General features: G+C 45.1%; 1 protein-coding gene across 3 annotated transcripts in view; it reads right to left on the bottom strand.

Annotated features, from left to right (window-relative positions):
* Positions 1 to 6,846: 6,846 nt before the first annotated feature.
* TMOD1 (tropomodulin 1) overlaps positions 6,847 to 23,143 on the bottom strand; it is a 69,237-nt gene continuing 52,940 nt past the window's right edge. The window contains exons 7-11 of one of the 3 annotated variants that reach the window (XM_066604400.1): positions 20,065 to 20,172; positions 16,356 to 16,499; positions 15,244 to 15,388; positions 14,022 to 14,080; positions 6,847 to 11,693 (exon numbers count right to left, since the gene is read on the bottom strand). In XM_066604400.1, the coding sequence (XP_066460497.1) occupies positions 11,691 to 11,693; positions 14,022 to 14,080; positions 15,244 to 15,388; positions 16,356 to 16,499; positions 20,065 to 20,172 (459 nt within the window). In that variant the 3' untranslated portion in view covers positions 6,847 to 11,690. Of the gene's footprint in view, positions 11,694 to 14,015; positions 14,081 to 15,243; positions 15,389 to 16,355; positions 16,500 to 20,064; positions 20,173 to 23,143 lie in introns of those variants that run through there. The other 2 variants (XM_066604398.1, XM_066604399.1) reach the window with 2 other exon arrangements.

Raw genomic sequence — 23,143 nt, 5'->3', positions numbered from 1 at the left:
GGCAAGTAGGCAGGGACAGGGGCTGCGGGTAAGTTCTAGGACATGTCCCTACTGCGGGGTCCCCCCCCCCAGACATGGGCCTACTCCTTACCTGAGAGCTCGGCTTGCCTGCATTCTGTTGATTCGTTTTTTCGGGAACTAGGAGGTATTCTTGATGGACTGGACCAGGCGGGGTTAGCAGTATCTCACTTCATGGCTTTGCGTCAGGGGCAGCAGTGTGCTGAAGACTATTGCTCTAAGTTTAGACAGTATGACGGTGAAACCTCCTGGAATGATGGTGCCCTCAAAGATGTGTTTTTGTTGGGTCTTTCTGATGCTGTCAAGGATCTAATTATTTCCCATCCCGCTCCCTGAACACTTAATGAGGCGATGGAATTGGCAATAAAAGCTGACAGAAGACTGAGATCTAGAAAAAAGGAACGTCAGGCCTGTAAAACTAGGGAGTCCTGCAGACCCGCTCCTACTTCTCCCATGCCAACTCCTGGTGCTGAGCCTATAGAAGTGGACCAGCTAAGTCCGGAGGAACGGCGACGGTTCCGGATGACTCACCGTCTTTGCCTCTACTGTGGGGAAGCCGGACATCGGGTAGCAACCTGTCCACAGAAGCAACGGCAAAATCAGTCTGAACCGCCGGAAAACTACAGATCCTAGGAGATTGTCGGGAGGATCGCCTAGGATCACAGGTACTCCCTAAGTTTTTGGTGCCTTGTCAGGTTAGCTTCCGGAATTTTATTCGGTCCAGTCAAGCCTTTATTGATTCAGGTGCTGCCGCCAATCTGATTAATTTAAATTTTGTCAGACCTCTGATGACCGAATTTTATTTACGCTAAAGCCCCCCATACGCTTCACCAGTATTGATTCGACTCCTCTCTCCGCAGGTGTTGTCCAATGGAGGACTCCCATCCTACAGTTCACTGTGGGTGTTGTCCTTTCTGAGAATCTGTCTTTCTGGAAAAGATGTCTGTTGATGTGGTGCTTGGTATGCCCTGGTTGGCACTGCACAACCCCCAATTTGATTGGTCCACACGGGAATTGACACATTGGGGGTCGTCCTGTCATAATCACTTAACTACTATAGCCATGTGCTCAGCAGATGCCGTGCTTGTCCCGGAGTATTTGTCGGATTTTCAGGACGTATTCTCTAAAAAACTGTCTGAGACTTTGCCTCCCCATAGGGAGTGGGACTGTGGTATTGATCTGATTCCCGACAGTCCCATCCCTAAGGGAGCCATTTTCAATCTGTCGGGGCGTGAGCACAAAGCCCTTAAGTCCTATATCTCAGAGTCTCTGGCCAAACGACATATCTGGCCATCCAGGTCCCCTGCCGGGGCAGGTCTCTTCTTTGTGGAGAAGGAGGATGGGACATTGAGGCCTTGTGTGGATTATCGGACTTTGAATAAAATTACAGTGAAGGACCAGTGCTCCTTGCCCCTGATTCCGGACTTGTTGAATCAGGTGGTAGTGGCCCACTGGTTCTCCAAACTGGACTTAAGGGGGGCTTACAATTTAATTCACATTCGAGAAGGAGATAAATGGAAGACCGCGTTAAACACCCCGTTAGGACATTTTAAATGTCTGGTCATGTGCTTCGGACTTTGTAACGCCCCCGCTGTGTTCCAGGGTTTTATGAACGTGGTCTTCCTCGACTTCCTGGGGGTATTTCTGGTCATATATCTCGATGACATTCTGGTGTATTCTCCAGACTGGGATTCACTTCTGCGGCACCTGAGGTTGGTTCTGACCCGTTTGCGTGAGTACCAACTTTTTGTCAAGTTGGAGAAATGTTTATTTGGTACTAAACAAGTATCTTTCCTGGGTTATGTGATTTCACCCATGGAGATTCGGATGGAGTCTGATAAAGTAGCAGCAATCTCCCAATGGGTCAGACCAGACAACCTTAAGGCTCTCCAGTGGTTTTTGGGTTTCGCAAATTTTTACCGTAAATTCATTAACAATTACTCAGTTATTGCTCAACCCTTGACCGATCTTACTAAGAAGGGGGCCGACTTGGTAAGATGGTCGCCTGCGGCCCTAGAGGCTTTTAGTCATCTAAAAAGAGCATTTACTACTACCCCAGTGTTAGTACAACCAAACGCGCGGCGACCATTTTTTATTGAGGTTGATGCGTCTGAAGTTGGGGCGGGGGCTGTATTGTCTCAGGAAGTCAGCGGGAGATCTGGGTATTATCCTTGTGCGTTCTTTTCATGGAAGTTTAGTTCGGCAGAACGTAACTACGACATGGGTAATCATGAGTTATTGGCGATTAAGTGGGCTCTAGAAGAGTGGCGACACCATCTTGAGGGGGCTAGACACCCTATTACCATGTATACCGATAACAAGAATTTGGTATATCTCGCCAATGCTAAAAGAGTCCCAGCTCGTCAGGCCAGGTGGGCGTTGTTTTTCGCCAGGTTTAATTTTGTTGCGACTTATATTCCGGGAGAGATGAACATGAAGGCAGACGCCCTGTCACGGAATTTCGGGTTGCCAGAAAGTGAGACAGTGACTCCTGAGAATATCTTGGCACCTGGGGTGGTGGTGGCAGCTGTAGAATCTAACCTCGTCCCTCAACCACAGAACTGTCAGCAGGATGCTCCTTCGAGGGTGCCGGAGGGCAGATGGTTTGTGCCAAAGACCTTACGTCTTAGAGTCATTGAAGAATCTCATACGTCTGTTTTCGCAGGCCATCCGGGGTTCAGGGAACTTTGGATCTTTGTACTAGACACTACTGGTGGCCAGGCATGTCTTGAGAGATCCGCAACTTTGTTAAGGGATCCTCTGTCTGTGCTCGCAATAAAAGTCATTGTCGTCCGGAGGAGCCTTTGAGACCGTTACCGGTACCTTCTCGACCGCGGTCGCATTTATCGGTAGATTTTATCACCAATCTACCTGAGTCTCAGAAGTTCACCACTATCTTAGTGGTTGTCGACCGCTTCTCAAAGATGGCACATTTCGTGGCGTTAAAGAAGCTACCTTCGGCAATAGAATTTGCCAAGATTTTTGTAAAAGACATCATTCGCCTACATGGGGTTCCCGAAAACATTGTATCTGACTGCGGGGTTCAGTTTGTTGCGCAGTTTTGGCGAGCCTTCTGCAGAAACCTGGGAACGTCGCTTTCCTTGTCAGCATTCAACCCGCAGACTAATGGTCAGACTGAGCGGAAGAACCAGCATTTAGTGCAATATTTACGGTTGTTTGCTAGCGAAAAGGCTCATCAGTGGGCAGAATTCCTGCCGTTGGCAGAGTTCGCGCTAAACAAATTTACTTGTTCTTCCACTGGGGTATCTCCATTCCTTTGCGTATATGGTTAGCACCCTTGCTTCCTTACAGCTATTTCTACTCCGTCTGGCTGTCCTGCAGCTGTCGTCGCCACAGATGCGCTGCAGGGGGTATGGAAAGAAGTACAGAAGAACCTGGAAGCAACAGGGGCTCGTATGCAGTTGCGTAGTGGGAGGAGTCTGTCAGTATCTGAACCTTACAGGGTGGGATAGAAGGTATACCTGTCTTCTAAAAATCTCAAATTAAGGGTCCCATCCTTGAAGCTGGCGCCGCGTTACGTGGGGCCCTTTGTCATCACGTGTAGTGAATCCTCTCGCCTATGAACTGGGTTTGCCAGCTACAAGGAGGGTGCACAGGGTTTTCCATAAATCTTTATTAAAACCTTTTGTCCCTTCAGGCTGGCGTATCACCGGGTAGGATACCGTAACAATATTGGTGCAGGTTTGTAGTTTATAATGTGCCTATCATAATTTTTAACTAGAAAAGCAGGCGGATACATAATCCAGAGCATTTTTTTGCATAGGGGTTTTGTGCCTGCTATCACAATCGGGATACACCAGGGTTGGAGCGGAAGCTGCTGCTGCTCCGAACCCTGTGTAATGACCAGCGCTGCTTTCAATGAAATCACTGGGATCCCAGCCTGTGATTACAACTGCAGCTCCCATTGATTTCAATGAGAGCTGCGCCTGCAATTATGAGCGTCAGCCACTACACAGGGTTCGGAGCAGCGGCTTCCGCTCTGACCGCTGTGTATCCCAGCTGTGACAGCAGGCGTTGCCTGGAAAACCCCTTTTGAGCTGGACTTTACGTTAGTTGAACATCGGCTGAAGCTGGCTGGTCATCTAATGTGTCGGAGATATTCCAACTATCCCTTAGTGGCAGATATCAGGGGAAGGTAGGGTCAGGAGTGTTAGATTTTAACTTGCCCAACCATTTTGTTCACAAGGGAGGAGAGAAGGTGCTGCCGGAGGGGTCTACCAGCAGCTTAACCCCCCCTCCCTCTCCGCATGCCCCAAGCCGCAAGCCCCATGTCCATGTGTGTTGGGGAAGTTGGGAGAAATAGCTGTCAGCCTAATGAGCATCCAGCCAATAGTTGTCTGTGTGCAATGCATTATTGCAGATCACTGCTCACCAATTCCCCAACTTGTAAAAATCTTAGTAGTTTGTCTTTACCAATAAGTGGCCAGTCTACACATCTGAATTTGTCTCCTCTTGACCTAAAAGTGTGCCATACACTGATCAGCCCCTAGTGGTGGAAGCAAGCAGCCAACACTTTCATGCTTTTGGGCATCATCCGATATGGTGCTTTACAGCAAGGAAACCAATAATTATGACCTCCCGTTTGCAAGAAAAACACTCAATTCTGATGCCAATTTCTTAGCACAAAACCATGACAGCAAAGGGCGTTTCCCCACTCCATGTTCATACATGAGTACAGGAAGCAACCCTACTGAATGGGTACAATGAAAAATCTTCCCTAAATGGTATTTCCTGGAGAAATACGGATACTGCATCTTGTGAAGATCATGTGGGGTAAGTAAAAATATGTAGATGTGAGGAAACATCCACAAAGTGATCTGTTGGATGTAAGGAGGTAGTTGGAAAGATAGAACAATGCCTCTACAGCACCACCTATTGGTAGGCAGCATTCCTGCAAGTCAATGTCAGACCTTTTAACAAGCCTTGCAACACTCGTGGCTTAGGCTTCCCAGTCATTATTACGAGGCTTGTCAAGTTTATTGCGAGTGCCATGTGCTTTTTCTTTTTTTTTTCAAGATCCCATAGGAAATGATGGATGATTCCTTATGAGGAATCACCCAAAATAGAAAATGCAGTGATTTTTTTTTTCTTTCAATCTTGCAGCACTGTTGTGAGCAAAAAAAAAAAAAAAAAAAAAATCGCTCATGTGAATAAACACATTGAAATCAATGTGTTATTAACCAGCACGAATTCCGTCCACATCGCTATCGGATGGACCTCGCACATGCAACTCACCCGTATGAATGCACCCTTAACCGACCTTAAGGCCTCCTTCACACGGGAGACAAAGTCACGTGATTTTCTTGCGATAATGCTACAACTTGCATCTATGTGAAGCCCGTGCTTTCCCATGTGTTCCTTCACGTTTGCTATGTTTTGTAGCATGCGACATTGCGAGTCAAAAGCCCCGGGGGTTTTGCGATATGCGCGTGATATATGCAAAGTTTTGTAGCCCATGTTTCCCTATGGAGCCTTCCTTTCTGTTGCATCGCATGAAAACGCGATTTTTGTGCGATGCAACTTTGACAGTAGGAAATCCTTTCCTGGCCGTAGGAAATCCTACTGTCAAAGCCCTAAACTAAGCCCTAGCTGCATAGAAAAAAAACAAAACACATACATCACCCCTTTTCGGTACTGTCAGGCTCCGCTACATCATCTACCCAGTCCCCGGCACTGTTCTTCAGCATCTCTTCTGACCGGGCGTTGGAAAATCAATAAATGACTGTGGTTGGTTCATTGAGCACTGGCACTGGCTGGCTGAGCGTCACAGAGCTTAGCCAATTAGAGGTAGTGCAGGGATTTTCCAATCCCCGGCCACAAAAAAATTGCTGAAGAACAGTTTCGGGGGCCGGGGAGAAAATGCAGCGGAGCCTGACAGCGCCGGAGAGGTGATGTGTTTTTTTATATAGGTTTTCTTTTTTTATGTGGATGGGGCTTATTTTTGAGGTAGGGCTTATATTTCAAACCCTCCCCTGAAAATCCTCGTACGTGGTGCTACGCCACAAAATGGCGGAGCACCGATGCGATACCGCTGTGATTTTTCTCACGATGATATTGTGTCGCCCGTGTGACGGAGGCCTTACTCTGGTCATTACACTTAAGTTTGTAAAGAACGAAAATAAATCCCCCTGGAGTGCGTCTTTAACGGTGCGTCATAGCGATAGAATGCGCAGTGCCTAATCAGTAACATAAAGATGACGAAGCGGTATCGGCATACAGTTTATTGTACAATCAAAGGATACTGAGGCTTTGGTACATGAACACTGGCAACCACTCAACACGGCACACAATAGTAAGGTCATGGTTTTTACATAGGACACGGATGACCTCTTCAAACTTGGAAAGATTGACATATGGGGGAAATTCGTCATTACTGGTGCAACTCCTTCACCTTCCTTAATGCGGTCGTTAAAGGGTGTTTTAAGGGGTAATTTATACTTTTCATTTTAAGGCTTTTCAGTCCAACTCTGTGCCTATTACTTGGGGAAAGCCAACATATCACGAACGCCATCAGAATATTTGGTCTGAAACTGCTATCTGAGCGCTAGCAGCCATGACACCCCAAAGACACCTCTATGTGTAAAATAGGAAAATCACTCCTGAACCTTAAAAAAACGTAACTCTTTGATGCCTTCTATGCTAATGACTAGTGATGAGCAAGTATACTCGCTAAGGGCAATTGCTCGAGCGAGCATTGCCCTTAGCAAGTACCTGCCCGATCGAGAGAAAAGGTTCGGGTGCCGGCGGCGGGCAGGGAGCTGCGGGGGAGAGCAGGGAGGAACGGAGGGGAGATCTCTCTCTCCCCCCCCCCCCCCCCTTGCTGACTGCCGCAACTCACCGCTCACCCGCGCCGGTAGCCGAACCTTTTGTCTTAAGCGGGGAGATACTCGCTCGAGCAACTGCCCTTAGTGAGTATACTCGCTCATCTCTACTAGTGACTCATCACGGGGTGGGCCACTGGAGCCTTGAGTCACCACTTTATGGATGCCCTCTTTCTGCCAATTGCTGCCTCCCCGGCCGTCAGGTGTGAGAACCATTCACTTTTGCCTGCCGGCGCATGTGCAGTGTACCTCTGAACTTAAGGGGTAGACATCTCAGCCTATTGCACATGTGTAAATACGGAGCCGTACAGCATGTGCTGACATCAGCGGCCAGGGAAGGCGACGATTCTGCTGAGAGAGGCCAGTGACTCAGGGCTCCAGCGGACCACCCCGTGACTTGAGGTAGGTCCTTATCATAGAAGGCGCTAAGGGTTAGATGTATGTTTTTAGACTCTGGAATGATTTACCAATGATGAGCACTCTGTTGGCAGTTTCAGACCTAAAATCCTGATGACAGATTGCTTTTAAATAGACTGCCTGACCGTCATGATGGTACATATAAATCATACAGTACTCAAGTGACATGGGGACTACTAAGTGACAAGGAAATGGCATCCGCAGTACAGTGCTGGCTGTCAGTTCCGGCTACACTGGAGTTGAAACAGAAGCCACTGCTCCAACCCTTGTGTAGTGGCCGGCGCTCGTAATTGCAGGTACAGATCTCATTGCAACTAAATGGGATCTGTGCTTGTAAATTGCAGGCTTGGGTCCCATTGATTTCAGTGAGAGCTGCGCCTACAATTACAAGTGCCCGCCACTACACAGGAGTCGGAGCAGCGGCTTCTGCTCCAACCCTGATGTAGCCTGGCGCTGACTGGAAAACACCTTTAAATTTTATTTACTACAGTGTAACATATTCTTGTGTACATTAAAAACAGCCGCTGAATTAAATACATTGTAAGCAAACAGAAGCCTCGAAATAACGACTGGCAGATGAAAGTACATAGCAATAGTAAGGCATTGCTCAGCAATGATAGTCTTCATTCTTGGATGGAACGCTTATTAATTACAGTATTATCTCCAAATCTGGTTTTGTTCCATAAATAACAGAACAATAAATTTAAAGGCACATCATGGAATAGAGGAAAACCTCAACACATTGTACTCAAGTATTATATATATGGAAACAGCACATTGGCCGGCACCGCTGGCGTGTAACACTACGGTTTGATTACCTGTCATGATGATATATGCGTAGGCATTAAAGGGGTTGTCCAAAATAATATTTTTTGTTAAAACTAAGTCCTCCATGGTAAAAAAATAATAACAAACGAGCTACTACTCCCCTCTCCCGACTCCCCACAATTCCCTATTCAGCAGGTCCGGGTCTCCTCTAATGTACTGTTTACGTGCTGCAGTCAGCCTGTGTACGGGACATCACAGGCTGCTGCAGCCAATGTAACAAAAGGAGAGTCCCACAGCACACCTCCGTATGCACAAAAAAATGCAGAGACCAAGCCTGCTGCATGGAGCAATAATACTTTATATTCTTTTGCTACACCATTGATGCTGCCATTTGCTTCTCTACTGGATAGGCTGCTGCAGCCAATGGCAGAGCTCAGAGATGGTTCTGTATACAGGCTGCTGAAGCCAATGACAGAGCTCAGTGATGGCTGCAGCAGCCTGTATACAGGACCATCACTGAGCTCTGTTATTGGCTGCAGCAGCCTTTATACAGGACTAATAACAGAGCTCAGTGATGGTCCTGTATACAGGCTGGTGCAGCCAATAAACAAGTCAGAGATGGTTCTGTATACAGGCTGCTGAAGCCAATGACAGAGCTCAGTGATTGTTCTGTATACAGGCTCCTGCAGCCAATGACAGAGCTCAGTGATGGCTGCAGCAGCCTGTATACAGGACCATCACTGAGCTCTGTTATTGGCTGCAGCAGCCTTTATACAGGACTAATAACAGAGCTCAGTGATGGTCCTGTATACAGGCTGCTGCAGCCAATGAGAGAGCTCAGAGATGGTCCTGTATACAGGCTGCTGCAGCCAATAACCGCTCAGTGATGGTCCTGTATACAGGCTGGTGCAGCCAATAAACAAGTCAGTGATGGTCCTGTATACAGGCTGCTGCAGCCAATTATAGAGCTCAGTGATTGTTCTGTATACAGGCTACTGAAGCTAATGACAAAGCATAGGGAAGGTCTTGTATACAGGCTGCTGCAGCTAATAACAGAGCACAGTAATGGTCTTGTATACAGGCTGCTGCAGCCTGAAAACAATAAGTCAGAGAGGAAACCTGGAGCTGCCGATGGGGAGCTGGAAGAGGTATTAGCTGGTTTGTTACTTTTTGCGTATAGGACCTGGTGTTAATAAAATATATACTATCTTGGACAACCCCTTTAATTCTCTCACTGCTTGGTTTGAGGTTGCTGCCGCCTTGTGGTATATTGATATGTGGCAGGCTGGGCATCATCAAATGTTAAAGGGATTCTAGTTTTGTTAGATTTAGGTATATAGATGATAAATGTGTCTGGTCTTTATGTTGTAGCCATGTATACCTTCCCTGGGTGCCTACATTGGAGACACACACTTCCTTCCTCTATAGTCAGTGCAGCAGGGTGTGCGCTTTATAGCAGGTGAAATGAATGGCACTGGATTGGTTGAGAAATCTCAAATATAATCTCTTACTGCCAATAGTCAAAGAGTGAAAGAAACCCCATCAAAATTAAAAGTGTATAGTAAAAACCTGATTTAATGTCATTTTCTGACTAAGCCCTCCACTTGCAAGCCTGAACCCCCCATGTCTTTATCCATAGGGGGGCGCTGCGGGGAGCCATACATTTTATATCAGCATGATTCTGGATTACAGATCATATGAATGAGCCCCTTGTCATCCATAATCCTGTTGAGTCCTCCATAGAGGGAGTTGGTCTTTGCAGTGGCTTTCCCACGTTACTAATGGAGAGAAGGGTCTCCTCTATGACCCTCATACACTATGGAAGGTGCTGGTCCTATCAGGTAATCTCTTTAACCCCTTAAGAACATGGCCATAAGGATGGAATGATTTTTGGGGTGGATTTTCATCGTTTTTTTATTTTTCTGTAAAAAGGACCATATGAGGGCTTGATTTTGGCAAAAGAACTGTAGTTTTGTTGTTACCATATTGGGGTACATACAGCTTATTTGATCACTTATTGCTTTTTTTTTTAGAAGAGAAATTACCAAAATAAGTATTTTTGCTCCGTTTTTCTTTTCCGTGCAGAATAAACAGGGTGTTTAATTTATTGTATAGGATATGATGATACCAAACATGTGGAATTTTTAATTTTTTACATATGTATATGTAAAGAGGGGAAAATGCACAAAAAAGTTTTGTTTTTTTTAAACTTTTTTTATGACTCTACAGGGGACTCGAAACAGAAAAGCTATGATCACTCTCATAATACACTGCGGTACTTCTGTACTGCAATGCATTATAGCTTACGATAGCGATCACATTGTCTGATGCCATTGTCTGGGGTGTGGTTGCCATGTCGACCCATCAGTCCTCTATGATTACATAGTGGAGGGCCAATGACGTCAGAGGGAGCGCGCTCCCTCTGTGAATCCTTCATGTAATGCGATCTACATTAATTGAGGCATCTAAGTGGTTAACAGGGGACATTGGTGTTCTCACCGATCCCCGCTGTTGCAGTAGGAGATCGGCTGTTAGTCACAACCGGGTCACGTTCTATGATGACACAGGCTCAGTTTTGAGTGTGTACCATCCCCATGACACAAGTTTACTCCTGTTGTGTTAAGGGCCACCCAATCAGGACGTAAACGTACATCTTGTGACATTAAGGGGTTAATCCTAGAGTTACTGTTTATTATAGCTGCTGGATATCTTCTAATAGAAATAGGGCAGACAGTAAATGGCTGCATTTATCCTGATTTGGGCATTGTGGCCTATTTACTTTATCAGCTTACTGATCCATATGGCCACATGATGGTATATGTAAATACATTGTGATTGTCGCATTGCTTCTACAGACCTAATGGCGAGTCGTAAACTGATATCCTGATTTTACATCTAACTGTGTGTATATACATTTTTAGAACGTTATGCCGTGTGAAGAATACATTATTACATTCCGTAAAATGAAGTGTCAATTTTGACTCTTAAAATATGTGGAATGTGGAAAAAAGAATTAGTATTGAGGGGGATCATTCTGAAAATATATCTAAATTTGTGTAAAGGAATGTTACCTTTACAAGGGTCTCATACTGAAGATGTGTTCAGTAATATCAGGAATATTCTAGACCATCGGTCATACAAATATTGATTTGCTGTGATTGGAGTTGGGTCAATCCTCTAACAGCTTGTGCGGGTTTCTAGTGGCGAAGCACAATGTATGTTTGTTTATAGGTATAATCAATGGGGGTTGTTCACCGGCCAATCATATGCAATGCTACGTACCGAGCTGTATCTATGTGACTAACCAATGTGTTGATCCCAAATATACAAGAAACACCAACAATAGAATGCGTCACAATATCAGGCTGGTCTGCCATTAAGAGGCAGCAGAAGTTCTGGATGGTGGTTGTATACTTCTGCTCCTTGGTGACATCTGATTGCACGGTGCTTACGATCAGGCACTGCGGAGTACTGAGGTATGAAACACAGTTGTTGGGCTTTCACTCTGGTATTAGGATTCTGCACCCCGCCATAAACTCCCATGGAAAGGGTCCGGCGGTGTGCTGCTCTCTTCACCTTCACTTTACACCCCACTTCGGCATTTTGGAAAAATTGGGCCATCCAGGTCGGCCAGCCTTCTCTTCCTCACTGATAAGAAAAACACATTATAATGTTACAGACAGTCACGTTTCTGTACTTTCATTAACAAAATTCTCTATTTTAACCCCTCCTTTATAATGACTTGTGACGTACAGGCAGAGAGCAGGCTTGGGGAGCTGAGCCCGCTCCATACATGGTGGGTGTCAGCTGTCTTTGACAGCTGTGACTCGGCCGCAACTGTTGGGATTGGGGATAACTCTGACTGCAGTAGTTAATCCTTTATAAACCTAGTTATTATAGCGGCGGTTAAAAAAAATCCCAACAGAGGGGGCTGCCGCTGTCACCTGAACAGCTCGCCTGCCATTCAGGATTCAGGTGTCATGGAAGTCTGGAGCCTTGGGGAGACCCACAGGGCAGCCATGTATTTCAGCCTATTAAGCCGTGCCTGTAAGATGGCCTAATAGATTGCCTGCAGCTATAGAATGGACTGCAATACTGAAGTATTGCAGTCAATTATATAATTGATTGACCAATCACTAGTGCAAATTTCCTATAGGGGGAAGAAAAAAAATAGTAGAAATAAAATTAGAAAATGCTAGCAGTTCATTGCCAAAATACATATATCAGACTGTGTGGAAGACAATGGTAAAATATTCCGTTCTACATAAAGTAATAAGACGATTGCTAGTTCCATCCTAATAATCTCTAGCTTATGGCCACTTGGGATGAATTTGCTGTGAAATGTCCACAGTAGACCCGCAGCAGAAAGTGTGCATCAATAATTGCACCATTTGCTGCAGATTTTGATGCGGACTTCACCCTCTCATTATAAGAGGTGGATTCTGTGCTAGAATTGACATTCTACAGAGTTAAATTCCGCCCCTCGTGTCAATTTCCACACAGGTTTGGTGCAGATTTTTTTCCTTGGCATATAGACACAATTTTGAAAATCCCACCCACTTTGATGCTACTGAAGGTCCGCACGGAAAATGTGGCAAGTCTGCCCCATGTAAACATGGCCTTGTAGTCTCACTATATTAACCCTCTCCAATCCACTGTATGACATTCTGATTGAAAGCTGTACAGCTCTGATGTCAGAAGACGTCCGGCAGGGTATTCTTACTGTATATTACTGGCCCCTCTGTTGTTGGGGGCCTCTCCAGCATGTCCCATATCGCGGTACTGGCTCTAGCCAGCAGGTGGCGCCATTGTATAATGGCAGAAAGAGAAAGCCCCCTAGGAAACCCTGAATCCAAAATTGGATTGCAAAGGGTTAAAGATCCTTTACTTAACATCTAGCAACATGCTGAATTATTAAATATATCACTCTATTGGGCTGCTTTTTAAAATAAAATTCTACTTTTAAAGTAAGCAGAAGTCAAGAACACGGACAAATTAAACTCCGCACGTCAACAACTTCAGCACAGGTGGAATACAACTATTGCGGTCATCACGCCATGTCTTATGTGCCCAGTAATCTAGGTGTGTGCGGGGAGGAAGAAGGGCAGACATTTTTTAAAGTACTCCTACCCTGTTCTCTCAGGCCGGCTTCACACGCAGTAGCACAACTTTTTGGAACTATGAGCTAGGCTCTTTTGCACTCGTGTCAGCATAGCCCGCTGTATCTTTTCTGCCCGCAGGGCATGCTCCTCTGCACGCAGGGCCCAAACACGCACTGCTTGAAATGCTCAATTAATCTAGGGAGTTCCAGAGGAGTTCCCTTTCCAGCAGAATTGCGCAGTGTTTCACGCATCCCCTTCCTGTGCATTTGCACACCCCTCATTGCCTACTAAGTGTAGCTTTGATTTGCAAATACACAAAAAGATAAAGCATGCTCTTTTTTTTTGCGCAGCCGAAAATGCCCGCATAAAATAAGCTCATTTGAACGAACCCATTGAAATCGATGGCTTCTATTCACTGCAAATACGTCCCTGTAAAGCAGCACTTAGGGTGGCTTCACGCACAACGTCTTGCAAACGCACAAAATTTGTGCAAGATTCCCGCTTGTGTGCATGTAGCCTCACACTGACCTATTAGGACTCTTGTTGCCTTTCTACTGAGTTTGGCTATAAGTAGTAGCAGGATTCTACCTGAGTCTACAAGGAGCAGAGGCGATGTATCATAGGACCTATAGATGCCAGCTAGACTTTAGTATTTAAACAATGCAATGGCAATTCAAATGATTGAGAATCATGTAAAAATAAGTACAGAGAAAGGTCAAATGAATGAAGTTCTGAGCAGAAGAAAAAGCATTGTGGTGAAATGAAGAAGGCAAAGTTACAGCAATGCTGTGAAGAGCCGGAGGGTGGCAGACCAGAGAACAGATCATGAAGGTATGCCAAGAGGAAGGGCTAGAGGTTCTATCTATACTTATACATCCTCCAGGTCCAGAGCTGAAAAGTTATGCCACGGCCCATCAGATCTATGTCTACGAGCTGCAAACAAGAAGCAGATCACACTGACCCATTTGTAATATACACAGACATGATGCAAGTATACAGGTCACATGTTCTAAAGGGTCCTTTTACACCGGCAGATAAATTGCCCTTAATAAGCACCTCCTGATAGAGGAAGTTGAGCGAAGTTGGTTTAATTCCATTTATATCTTGTAATTATCAAGAAACCTTTGGCTTCTTCCCCCTCTCATACAGTTACATTACTCTTGGCAGCACATCCTCTGTCCAGAGGAGGCTATATGCTGTCGAAAAACAGTATTTTAGGTTTTCCTAAAAGATACAATGATGAACAAACTACCAAAAGTATCGTTTGTCGTTCAACTGCTGAACATGGTTACACTGAACAATGATGGGTTCAGCCGATTATCACCCTGAGTAAAAGGCCCTTGATGGGGTTTTCCAGGCAGTGCTGCCTGTCAGTGCCGGGATCAGCGTGGAGCCTGCAGCTCTGACCCCTGTGTAGTGGCGGCGTTCCTGATCGCAGGCTCAGCTGTTGCTGAAATCAATGGGACCCCAGCCTGCAATTACATGCACAGCTCCCTTTGATGTCAATGAGAGAGAGCTATGCCTGTAATTACAAGTGCCGGCCACTACACAGAGGTCGGAGCAGCAGCTTCCGCTCTGACCACGGCGCTGCCTGGAAAACCTTCTTAAATGCAATCCTTCATTCTGTTATCCACAACCACTATTACAATGCAGAGCTGGGTGTCTAACAGCATCATTACTAATGATAATAACAGCAAAACCTAATAACTGGAGCTCAAGATAATGTTCATTCTAGTAAAATGTGTGTTTTTAGGAGAACTTTGGGGCCAGTTTATAAAAATGGGTTATTATTACCGATGCATTGATAGAAAGAGGGTCAGCGCATCCCCATAAACTATATGTTGTTAAACTTTTGATTTCTATTTTCTGTACGAACAATCGGGAAGTTAATTTGGTAATTAGCTAGTGGTAAGCGCTAAATATATTAAGATCTTCTATAAGAATACTTGGCGTTGAAGGGGTCTTCAAGACCTTCAGCAAAACAGGTCTGCATTGCAGAAGAAAGCAAAAATGTAAACACTGCAAACATTTAGCACATATGTCAGATACGTTATGCAGTAATACACTGTACTGCATGGGGTCACAGGTCATCTTACCGAGGTCGTTATTGTTCATCATGGCGTTAGACGCTCGCAGTCTCGGTCCTTGCTGAGTGAAGTGATAACCAAATTTGAGGAGTGTTGAATTTTTTTCTAACATACTTGCAATTTCCATTTCCACTTTATTACCAAGCGGTTGGCTCTAGAAGAAAGTTGTCAAAAATAATTACTACTGTGTGGAAATAGTTAGGATATTCTGTTTGCACAGCTATTCCTTATACTAGTCCTATATCCTTATACTGCAAATCAGAACTTCAATATAGGCGACTAAAGTTAAAAATGAGACTTAATGAATCCAAGAACCCCTAGTAGAGCACTGAGCGTCTTTCCTCACTGCTTTTTGACTGCAATGCAGCTTATCAACATAAAAGTAGGTGCTGCAGACCGCTAGTCGGCCTCTAAAGGCCCATTTACACTGAAAGATAAATCACTCACATGACAGTTTGAGTGACAGTTCTGAGCGATCATCTTTGCATAACTCAAGTAGCTAATTAGCTACTTAAGAGCTAATGCAGGCAGAGTGGGACACCGCTGATAAGTCAGAGAACAAAGCAGCTGTTTTGTATATGCAAACAGCTGCATTGTTCTCAGAGCTTTCAGCGGGTGTCCTCCTGGGATACCAGCTGAAAGAATACCATCAGCGCCACCTGCTGAGAAAATCAGAGAGCTTGTGCACATGCTGGAGCCCATTCTCAGGATCAATGGGGTCTCAGTGGTCAGACCCTCACAGATCTGAATGTTTTCCTCTATTCTGTGAATAGGGAATAAACTTCAAACCTGGCACAAGCCCTTTAACGTAACGTCTTATTGCAGGGTGAGGCAAAAGTCTGGACACACCTGTATAACTGGTGTAATTATAAGAAAAATTGTGAAAGTATTAATTGGAAGGGAGGCTTTATTTTTTGGTAGAGGAGACTTTCAGCGGTCATCTGAACTCTGCCATTTTGAATTTAGCGTGGGTTTTTCAAATGGAAAAGCGGTCATGATATATCAATTGTGGCTGGAATTTACTCAGAAACATCTTTATCTTGTTCTATAAAGAAGAGCGGCTCATGGGAAGATACAGACTAATTACTGTAAAGCATCGATATGAACACTTCTCCCCGTACCTGATTGTCTATCTTCAGCTCCACCAAAGATGTGTTCTTCTGGAGTGACTCGACAAGGGCTAAGATTCCCCTTCCACTGATGAAATTAGACTCCACATTTAAGCTCTTTAGTGTAGCATTGACCTTCAGCATATTTGCAAAAGCCTTCAACAGAGAAAAAGCCCTAGATCAGCATAGAGTACTCACAACTGCCCCCTGTTACACCCAGGCAGTAATTACACGTGACTAGAAATAACAGTCTAATAATCTACTGCTAGAATGGCAGCGATCATTCCCTGCGCACCATGGTCTGGCCTCCTTGTATGTCCTACCCATATACAGAGTGCTTCAAACTTATATAAGGGACCAGGAGAGTAGCGATATAATAGGGACGTCTGCACAATAAATAGCTGCAGTTATAAGGGTGCTTTCACATGAACGCTATAATTCCACATGAGCGTTGCAGAATTTGGCATTGCGGAATTACTTACCAAACTCTTCATGTCTAAATGCATATTCTGATGTAGAATCGGGGTGCAGTCACACGAACGAATTTTAAGCGTGTGTGTGTGTGGGGGGGGTGATATATAAAATCAAACTTTGCATGTAGAAAAATTGCGCGACTGGGTCCATTGCCACCCATATGTTCTATCTTTTGCAGGTGCAAGAATACACTGACACTGAGGGGACAGACGTTCTGTGTCACCGATCCAACAACTCCTTCTAGGGGAGGGATGGTTTTTTGACAAGCATTATGCAGTTAGCTCCTTCTAGTGGCGGCTGAAGGGAACATCTACATCTATGCAGGGGATTTGAAGCTCTGTATCAGAAAAACAAAGTTCTGATCACCATAAAGTTACATACTAAGTTGTGCAGCACTAAACTTATGTTATTATACCATGATTGTGATGAAAGGTGGATATTCACTTTAAACCTAAGAAAGTCTAACTGTTTAAGGCTGCGGTTCTGTAACCTATAGAAGGGGGATGCTGGAGAATAATAAGCCAGCAGATACTTCAGCCGCTGATGAAAGTGGGTTGACAGCAGCCTGGTTCGATGAATACATTTATTGATACTGTGCATTACAGAGCCGGACCCGCTATCCTTCGCTGTCTATCAATAGGTTCTGGAGGTTTCTCTTACGGCTCCGGTCAGCAGGCGGGGAAACAGAGGAATGTTTTATATCTAAAAGCTTTCAGCGGTATGGTGTACTGCACAATCTGACCAGGTGAGAGCGCTGCCGTTTACCTGCTCACTGTGTACAACGTTGTATGAAGCGCTGCACTCTTCTGTTATTCTTTTACGTTACCTACAGAGGGGCCGTTTCTGTGGAAGGAGAAAAGGGCCGAACTGGAAGAGTGTGTGGTCTGTTGGGCGTTCAGGTCTGCAATTAAAGGGGTTGTCCGACCATAGCAAGTGTATCTATATACTTCTGTAGGGCCATTACAATGCACTTTGTAATATACAACATGCATTCTAAATGAGCCAAACAGAAGATATATACTTACCTAGCAGAGTTTCCCCCCTCCCTATGCTTACCTTTACGCCGTCCCTGGTTACGACAAATTTCTGTCTGTCTTCTGAGGGGGGGGGGGGGGTGCTGTCACATTACACTACGCTTGTGGGGGGTTACTGTTACATTACATTTGGTGGGGGGTATTTTGTGCTGTCACATTACACTTGGCGGGTGTGTGTGGGGGGGGGGGAGGTGCTGTCACGCTAGCAACGGGGGGGGGGGGGGGGGTGTTAGAGGGTGCTGTCACATTACATCTGGTAGGGGTGGAGGTTGTTTTGTGCTGTCACATTACACTTAGCGGGTGTGGGGAGGGGAGGTGTTGTCACATTACACTAGCAGCGGGGGGAGTGTTAGGGGGTGCTGTTACTTTACACTAGTGGTGGGGGGTGCTGTCACATTACACTAGCGGTGGGGTGGGGAGGGGCTGTCACATTATACTAGGCTTTGTGGGTGGGGGGGTGCTGTCGCGTTACATTTCGTAGGGGGAGTTTTGTTCTGCCACATTACACTTGGCAGGTGTGTGTGGGGGGGGAGGGGTTGCTGTCGCATTACACTAGCGGCAGGAAGGGGGGGTGCTGTCACATTACACTAGGCTTTGAGGGGGGGGGGTGCTGTCACATTACACTTGGCGGGTGTGTGTGTGTGTGTTAGGGACTGCTATCACTTTACACTAGTGGGGGGTTTGTGCTGTCACATAACACTAGGCTTTGGGAGGGGGGGGGTTGCTGGCACACTACACTTGCCAGGGAGGAAATTTCTGTCACAGACTTGTCGCCGTGGGGTGCTGTCACATAGACTTGTCACTGTGGGGTGTTGTCATATACACTTGTCACTGTGGGGTGCGGTAACATACACTTGTTGTCGGGGGTGGGGGTGCTGTTACATAGACTTGTCGCTGTGGGGTGTGCTGTCACTTGTCACATAGACTTGTCGTCGCTGGGTGCTGTCACATAGACTTGTCCCTGTTGAGTGCTGTCACTGTGTGTGGGGGGGGGGGGGCACTGTGTGGTAGGGGGGTTGTATGGGGGCACTGTGAAAGGAGACACTGGGGGGGGGGCACTGGGGGCACGTGTGTGGTGTTACTTTTTGCATGTTTGGTGTTACTTTCACTTACTTACAAGGGCAGAGGATCTTGATCCCCTGCTATTGTAAGTGCTGCTAGAGATCACGATCTTCTGCTACTGTTCTGACAGCTGTAGCAGGAGATTCTTTTATCTCCCCGGCATGTCCCCTCATCACTGGACACTGTCACATCATTGTCCCAATGTCCAGTGATGAGGGGACATGCTGGGGAGATGAAGAAATCTCTTACTACAGCTGTCAGAGCAGTAGCAGGAGCTCACACTGCTCTCCCTGTTCTCCCATTGCTTTGAATGGAGCCGGACGGCTGCCGGCTCCATTCAAAGCAGTGAAGGGACTTGCGGAGGGAGAGAGCTATATCGGGCCGTCAATCACAGCCCGATATCGCTCTCACCATGTCAGCGTGCGTCTCCTATGACGACGCCGGTCTTCCAGTTATGTGACCGGTGTCATCGGGAGCGTGCACGCTGAGGAGAGAGAGGCAGCAGTGCATCATGGGAACTACCCAGCGGCGCCATCTTTAAAAAATTCTTCAGTCCAGCTTTATAAGGGGAAGAAAAGGAATAAAAAGGTTAGCAGAATATGATTTTTATGTGTAATGCTGTAGTGTGTGATACTTTTACTCCACGGGGTATTAATGGGAAAAAACAAAATTCAGTTTGGGCGGCGGGATAACCTCCTTTAAGTGAATGACCAAAGTGCAACTGAATGCTGCAAGAAGCAAGGTGCCTGCGGCTATGGTAGTTTTCTAACGTGGTTACTGGAAAAAAGTTACATTTTGTCACAAAAGTTTCCCTTCTACTATTAACCTCCTGTAGACAATGTGCGGCCCATTGATTGACCAACAGAACACAGATATCCGCTGTGGGTAATTTTTAAGTCATTCCTATGGTTAAAGAAAGCATCTAGGATATTTTGGAAAGGCTACTTATGCAGTTCTTGCATATATTCCAATCCGCTCCACTTTAAAAGGAAAGCTCTATAGGAGACATATCGTGAATGCCACTTTATTAGAGACGCCTATTTAGTAGCACATAGGACGTGCTACTTTGGCCTTCAGAAGTGCAGCAATCCATTGTGGAATCGAGTCCACTAGGCGTTGACACTGTTCTGTAGGAATCTTGCATTACTTACAAATGCCACAGGATCGTTGCTCCTGGTTCCCACAATGCTGAATTTCTTCACATGCGTATTACTTTTCATTGCTTCGGCATACTCCTTTAATACCAGTATAGGAATGTTCTAGAAATGGAATACAAGTTAGAAGAAATAAATAATGACTATTTATAGCCGGGTGCAGCGAAGCCTGAAGTTTACATACAGTTCAGACACTTTCATTAAAACTCCGTTTTTCACATTTCCTGGCATGTAATCCTAGTCCACATCGCCTCTCGCAGGTCAGTTAGAGTCACTGCTATATTACAAGAATGTCAAATATCTGAATACAACTAGACCGCGATATATTTCAGCTTTCATCTCCTTCATCACATTCCCAGTTTACATACACGTGGTTGGTACTTGATAGCAATGCCGCTAAATTGTCTCAAGGCCCATTTACACCAGCCGATGATTGCTTAAAAAAAAGAAAGCGCTAATCAGCGATCGTTTTAGCGATAATCGTTGCGTCTAAATGTGCGCCCATCGTGCGCTTTTTGGGCACTGCTAGCTGATCCTTAAATTCAGTCCAACCTAAAAATCGTCATTCAGCCTTATCAGTAGTTCTCCACGGAGAGTGCTGATAGCATTGTTTACCACTGGAGAACAAAGGATCTGACTGCAGATAAGAGCCATCGGGCTAATTACTGCTTTCAGCTAGGGCTTCATTTGCACACTTAATTAGTTTATGCAAAATGATCGCTCAAAGCTGTCACTCAGACTGTCCTATGAGCAATCTTTTAGTGATCATCGGCCCGTGTAAATGGGCCTTAACTTGGGGCGAACATTTTGGGTAGCCTTCCACAAGCTTCACACAATAAGGCAGTCGCCACACCTGTATATAGTGAATCATAACTCAAATGATCTGCTTGGAAACATTTGTTGGAAGGATTCCTTGTGTCGTGTACGAAGCAGGAATCCTGAAAAACCTCTTAAAACTATAGTCTGTTGTAAAAAAAAACACCTCATTTTGGCTTTTTCTCATATTAGCATAAAAAAACTCCCACATATTTGGTATGGTCGTGTCCGTAACGACACGTACAATAGGTTAAACATGCTTTTTATCCTAGGCAAAAATTGATGTTTTCTCTCCCTACGATCATAAAAAAAAAAAGTTTACAATATAGGTTTATGTACCCCAAAAAACTAGTTTGCCACGCAAAAAACAAGCCCTTACACGACCGTGTAGACAGAAAAATAAAAAAGTTATGGCTTTTGAAAAATAGAGATTAAAATCCGCCAAAAATCGTTGCGTCCTTAAGCCCAAAATAGGCCATGTCCTTAAGGGGTTAAAGGGGTTGTGCCACCAAACTCAGCCCACAATTGTAAACAGTTTATTGTATTTACACCACTAACACAGTTTCTATCCCCAGATATCCTAGGGCTCATGGTAGAATAATAAATCCAGTATATGAACAGCAGGTGGCGCTATTCTATTTATTACAACTGTATTTCTTAAATATGTGCAAATAAATGTTATTATAAACTCTAACAATCAGACTGTCTAAAAGTAAAACAGTCTTTGTTTCCCATAAGGACCAACCACAGTGCAGCTTACATATTGCAAGCCCAGAATATGAAATAAGAGCTGTCCTGTGATTGGTTGCTACGGGTTTTACTTTAATAGAAGAGGATTATGAAATTGTTTAGAGGGCCACCCGCTGATTTTTTTAATTCATTCATGATGTTTTAGTATCCTCCAGTATATATGTAAGTTGGCTAGTGTTACCTTAGTTAGTTATTTCCTTCTGTCTGAATCTCCCGGGCTCTTTTACCTCAGCTGGTTATGTGATCTTAATTCTGACCAGCTCCGATCTACTTGGGGTTATGTATTCATTTTCTACTCAAATTCTTAGTGTGTGTAATGCTGTTACATGGATCTACCACAGAACCTGCATAGAGGGGGGACACATACACTGATGTCACAGTTACTGATGATGATCACACAGGTATAATAGGGGAGATCCTAGCTCATCCTCCCGACTGCATACTTATGGGCTGTAGCTTATTTAGGTGACTATAGAAGGTAATGATAATTAAACTCTCCCCCTCCCAGCAGCCAGAAATGGTATAGCCTCAGCTAATTGCTATGGAATAATGTGAAACTGAAAGTAAAAAAAAATAAAAAATAAAAATCGCACTCTCAAGATGGTGCCTGATAAGCATCAGACAGGGGGCTGCACTGCATGGAAGTGGCTGCAATATACCTTGGGCAGAGTGTGACAGGCAATCAGATGAGAGGGGCAGAGATGGGAAAATGTGTTTTTGCCAGAGTGTCAGTTTTAAGTGTTCAAAGGTAGACAGCCACTGATCAGCTATAGCATTAAAACCTTCTAATATCGCCATGCTAAGTCCTAAGTCCTCATGCTGCCAAAAGCTCTCTGGACATTAAGGTATAGATTCCACAAGAGCTATAAAGGTATCCTGTACTCTCTGCACCGAGCTGTTAGCAGCAGATCATATACAGGTAACTTGTCACAGAGCTGTGAGTACAATCTGTGAGCCGTGCGGTGTAGAATAGGCAGAGCTGCACAGATTGTTATATAGTCTTTGGGCAAAGATTCAGTATAAGGGTACATACACGTGGGCGATTTAAAAGTTGCACCCAAAAGACCGCACACTGACATGTGATATGGTCTTCTGCAAACTAGACAAGAGTAGGACATGCAGTGATGTTTGTTTAGTACTCGGACGCACCGTCCATCTGCGTATGGTCACTGCAATCATTTGGTGCCATTTGGGTCAAATTTTTTTAGACAGCTTTGTCAGTCCAAAAAACAGAAAAAAGCCTGTGTGCACGCACCCTAAGGGCCCATGCCCACGGCCGTGATGGACTCCGCCAGCGGAATTTCACAGCGGAGTCTGTCACGGCGCTCTGCAAGGACCCCATACTTACCTCCTGGATCCGCTGTGCGCAGCCCGCCTGACTACAATGGAAGCGGGCCGCGCATATTTCCGCGGCAAATAGTACATTCTGCGGTTTATTTTATGTTGTGGAATTTCGCGTTGGAATTCTGCAGCGTGAACATTCAGCTATTAGGGTCAATAGAACGTGATA

This window comes from Eleutherodactylus coqui, chromosome 5 (assembly GCF_035609145.1).
Source record: "Eleutherodactylus coqui strain aEleCoq1 chromosome 5, aEleCoq1.hap1, whole genome shotgun sequence".
Lineage (NCBI taxonomy): Eukaryota > Metazoa > Chordata > Amphibia > Anura > Eleutherodactylidae > Eleutherodactylus > Eleutherodactylus coqui.
This window is presented reverse-complemented; position numbering and strand designations above follow the sequence as displayed.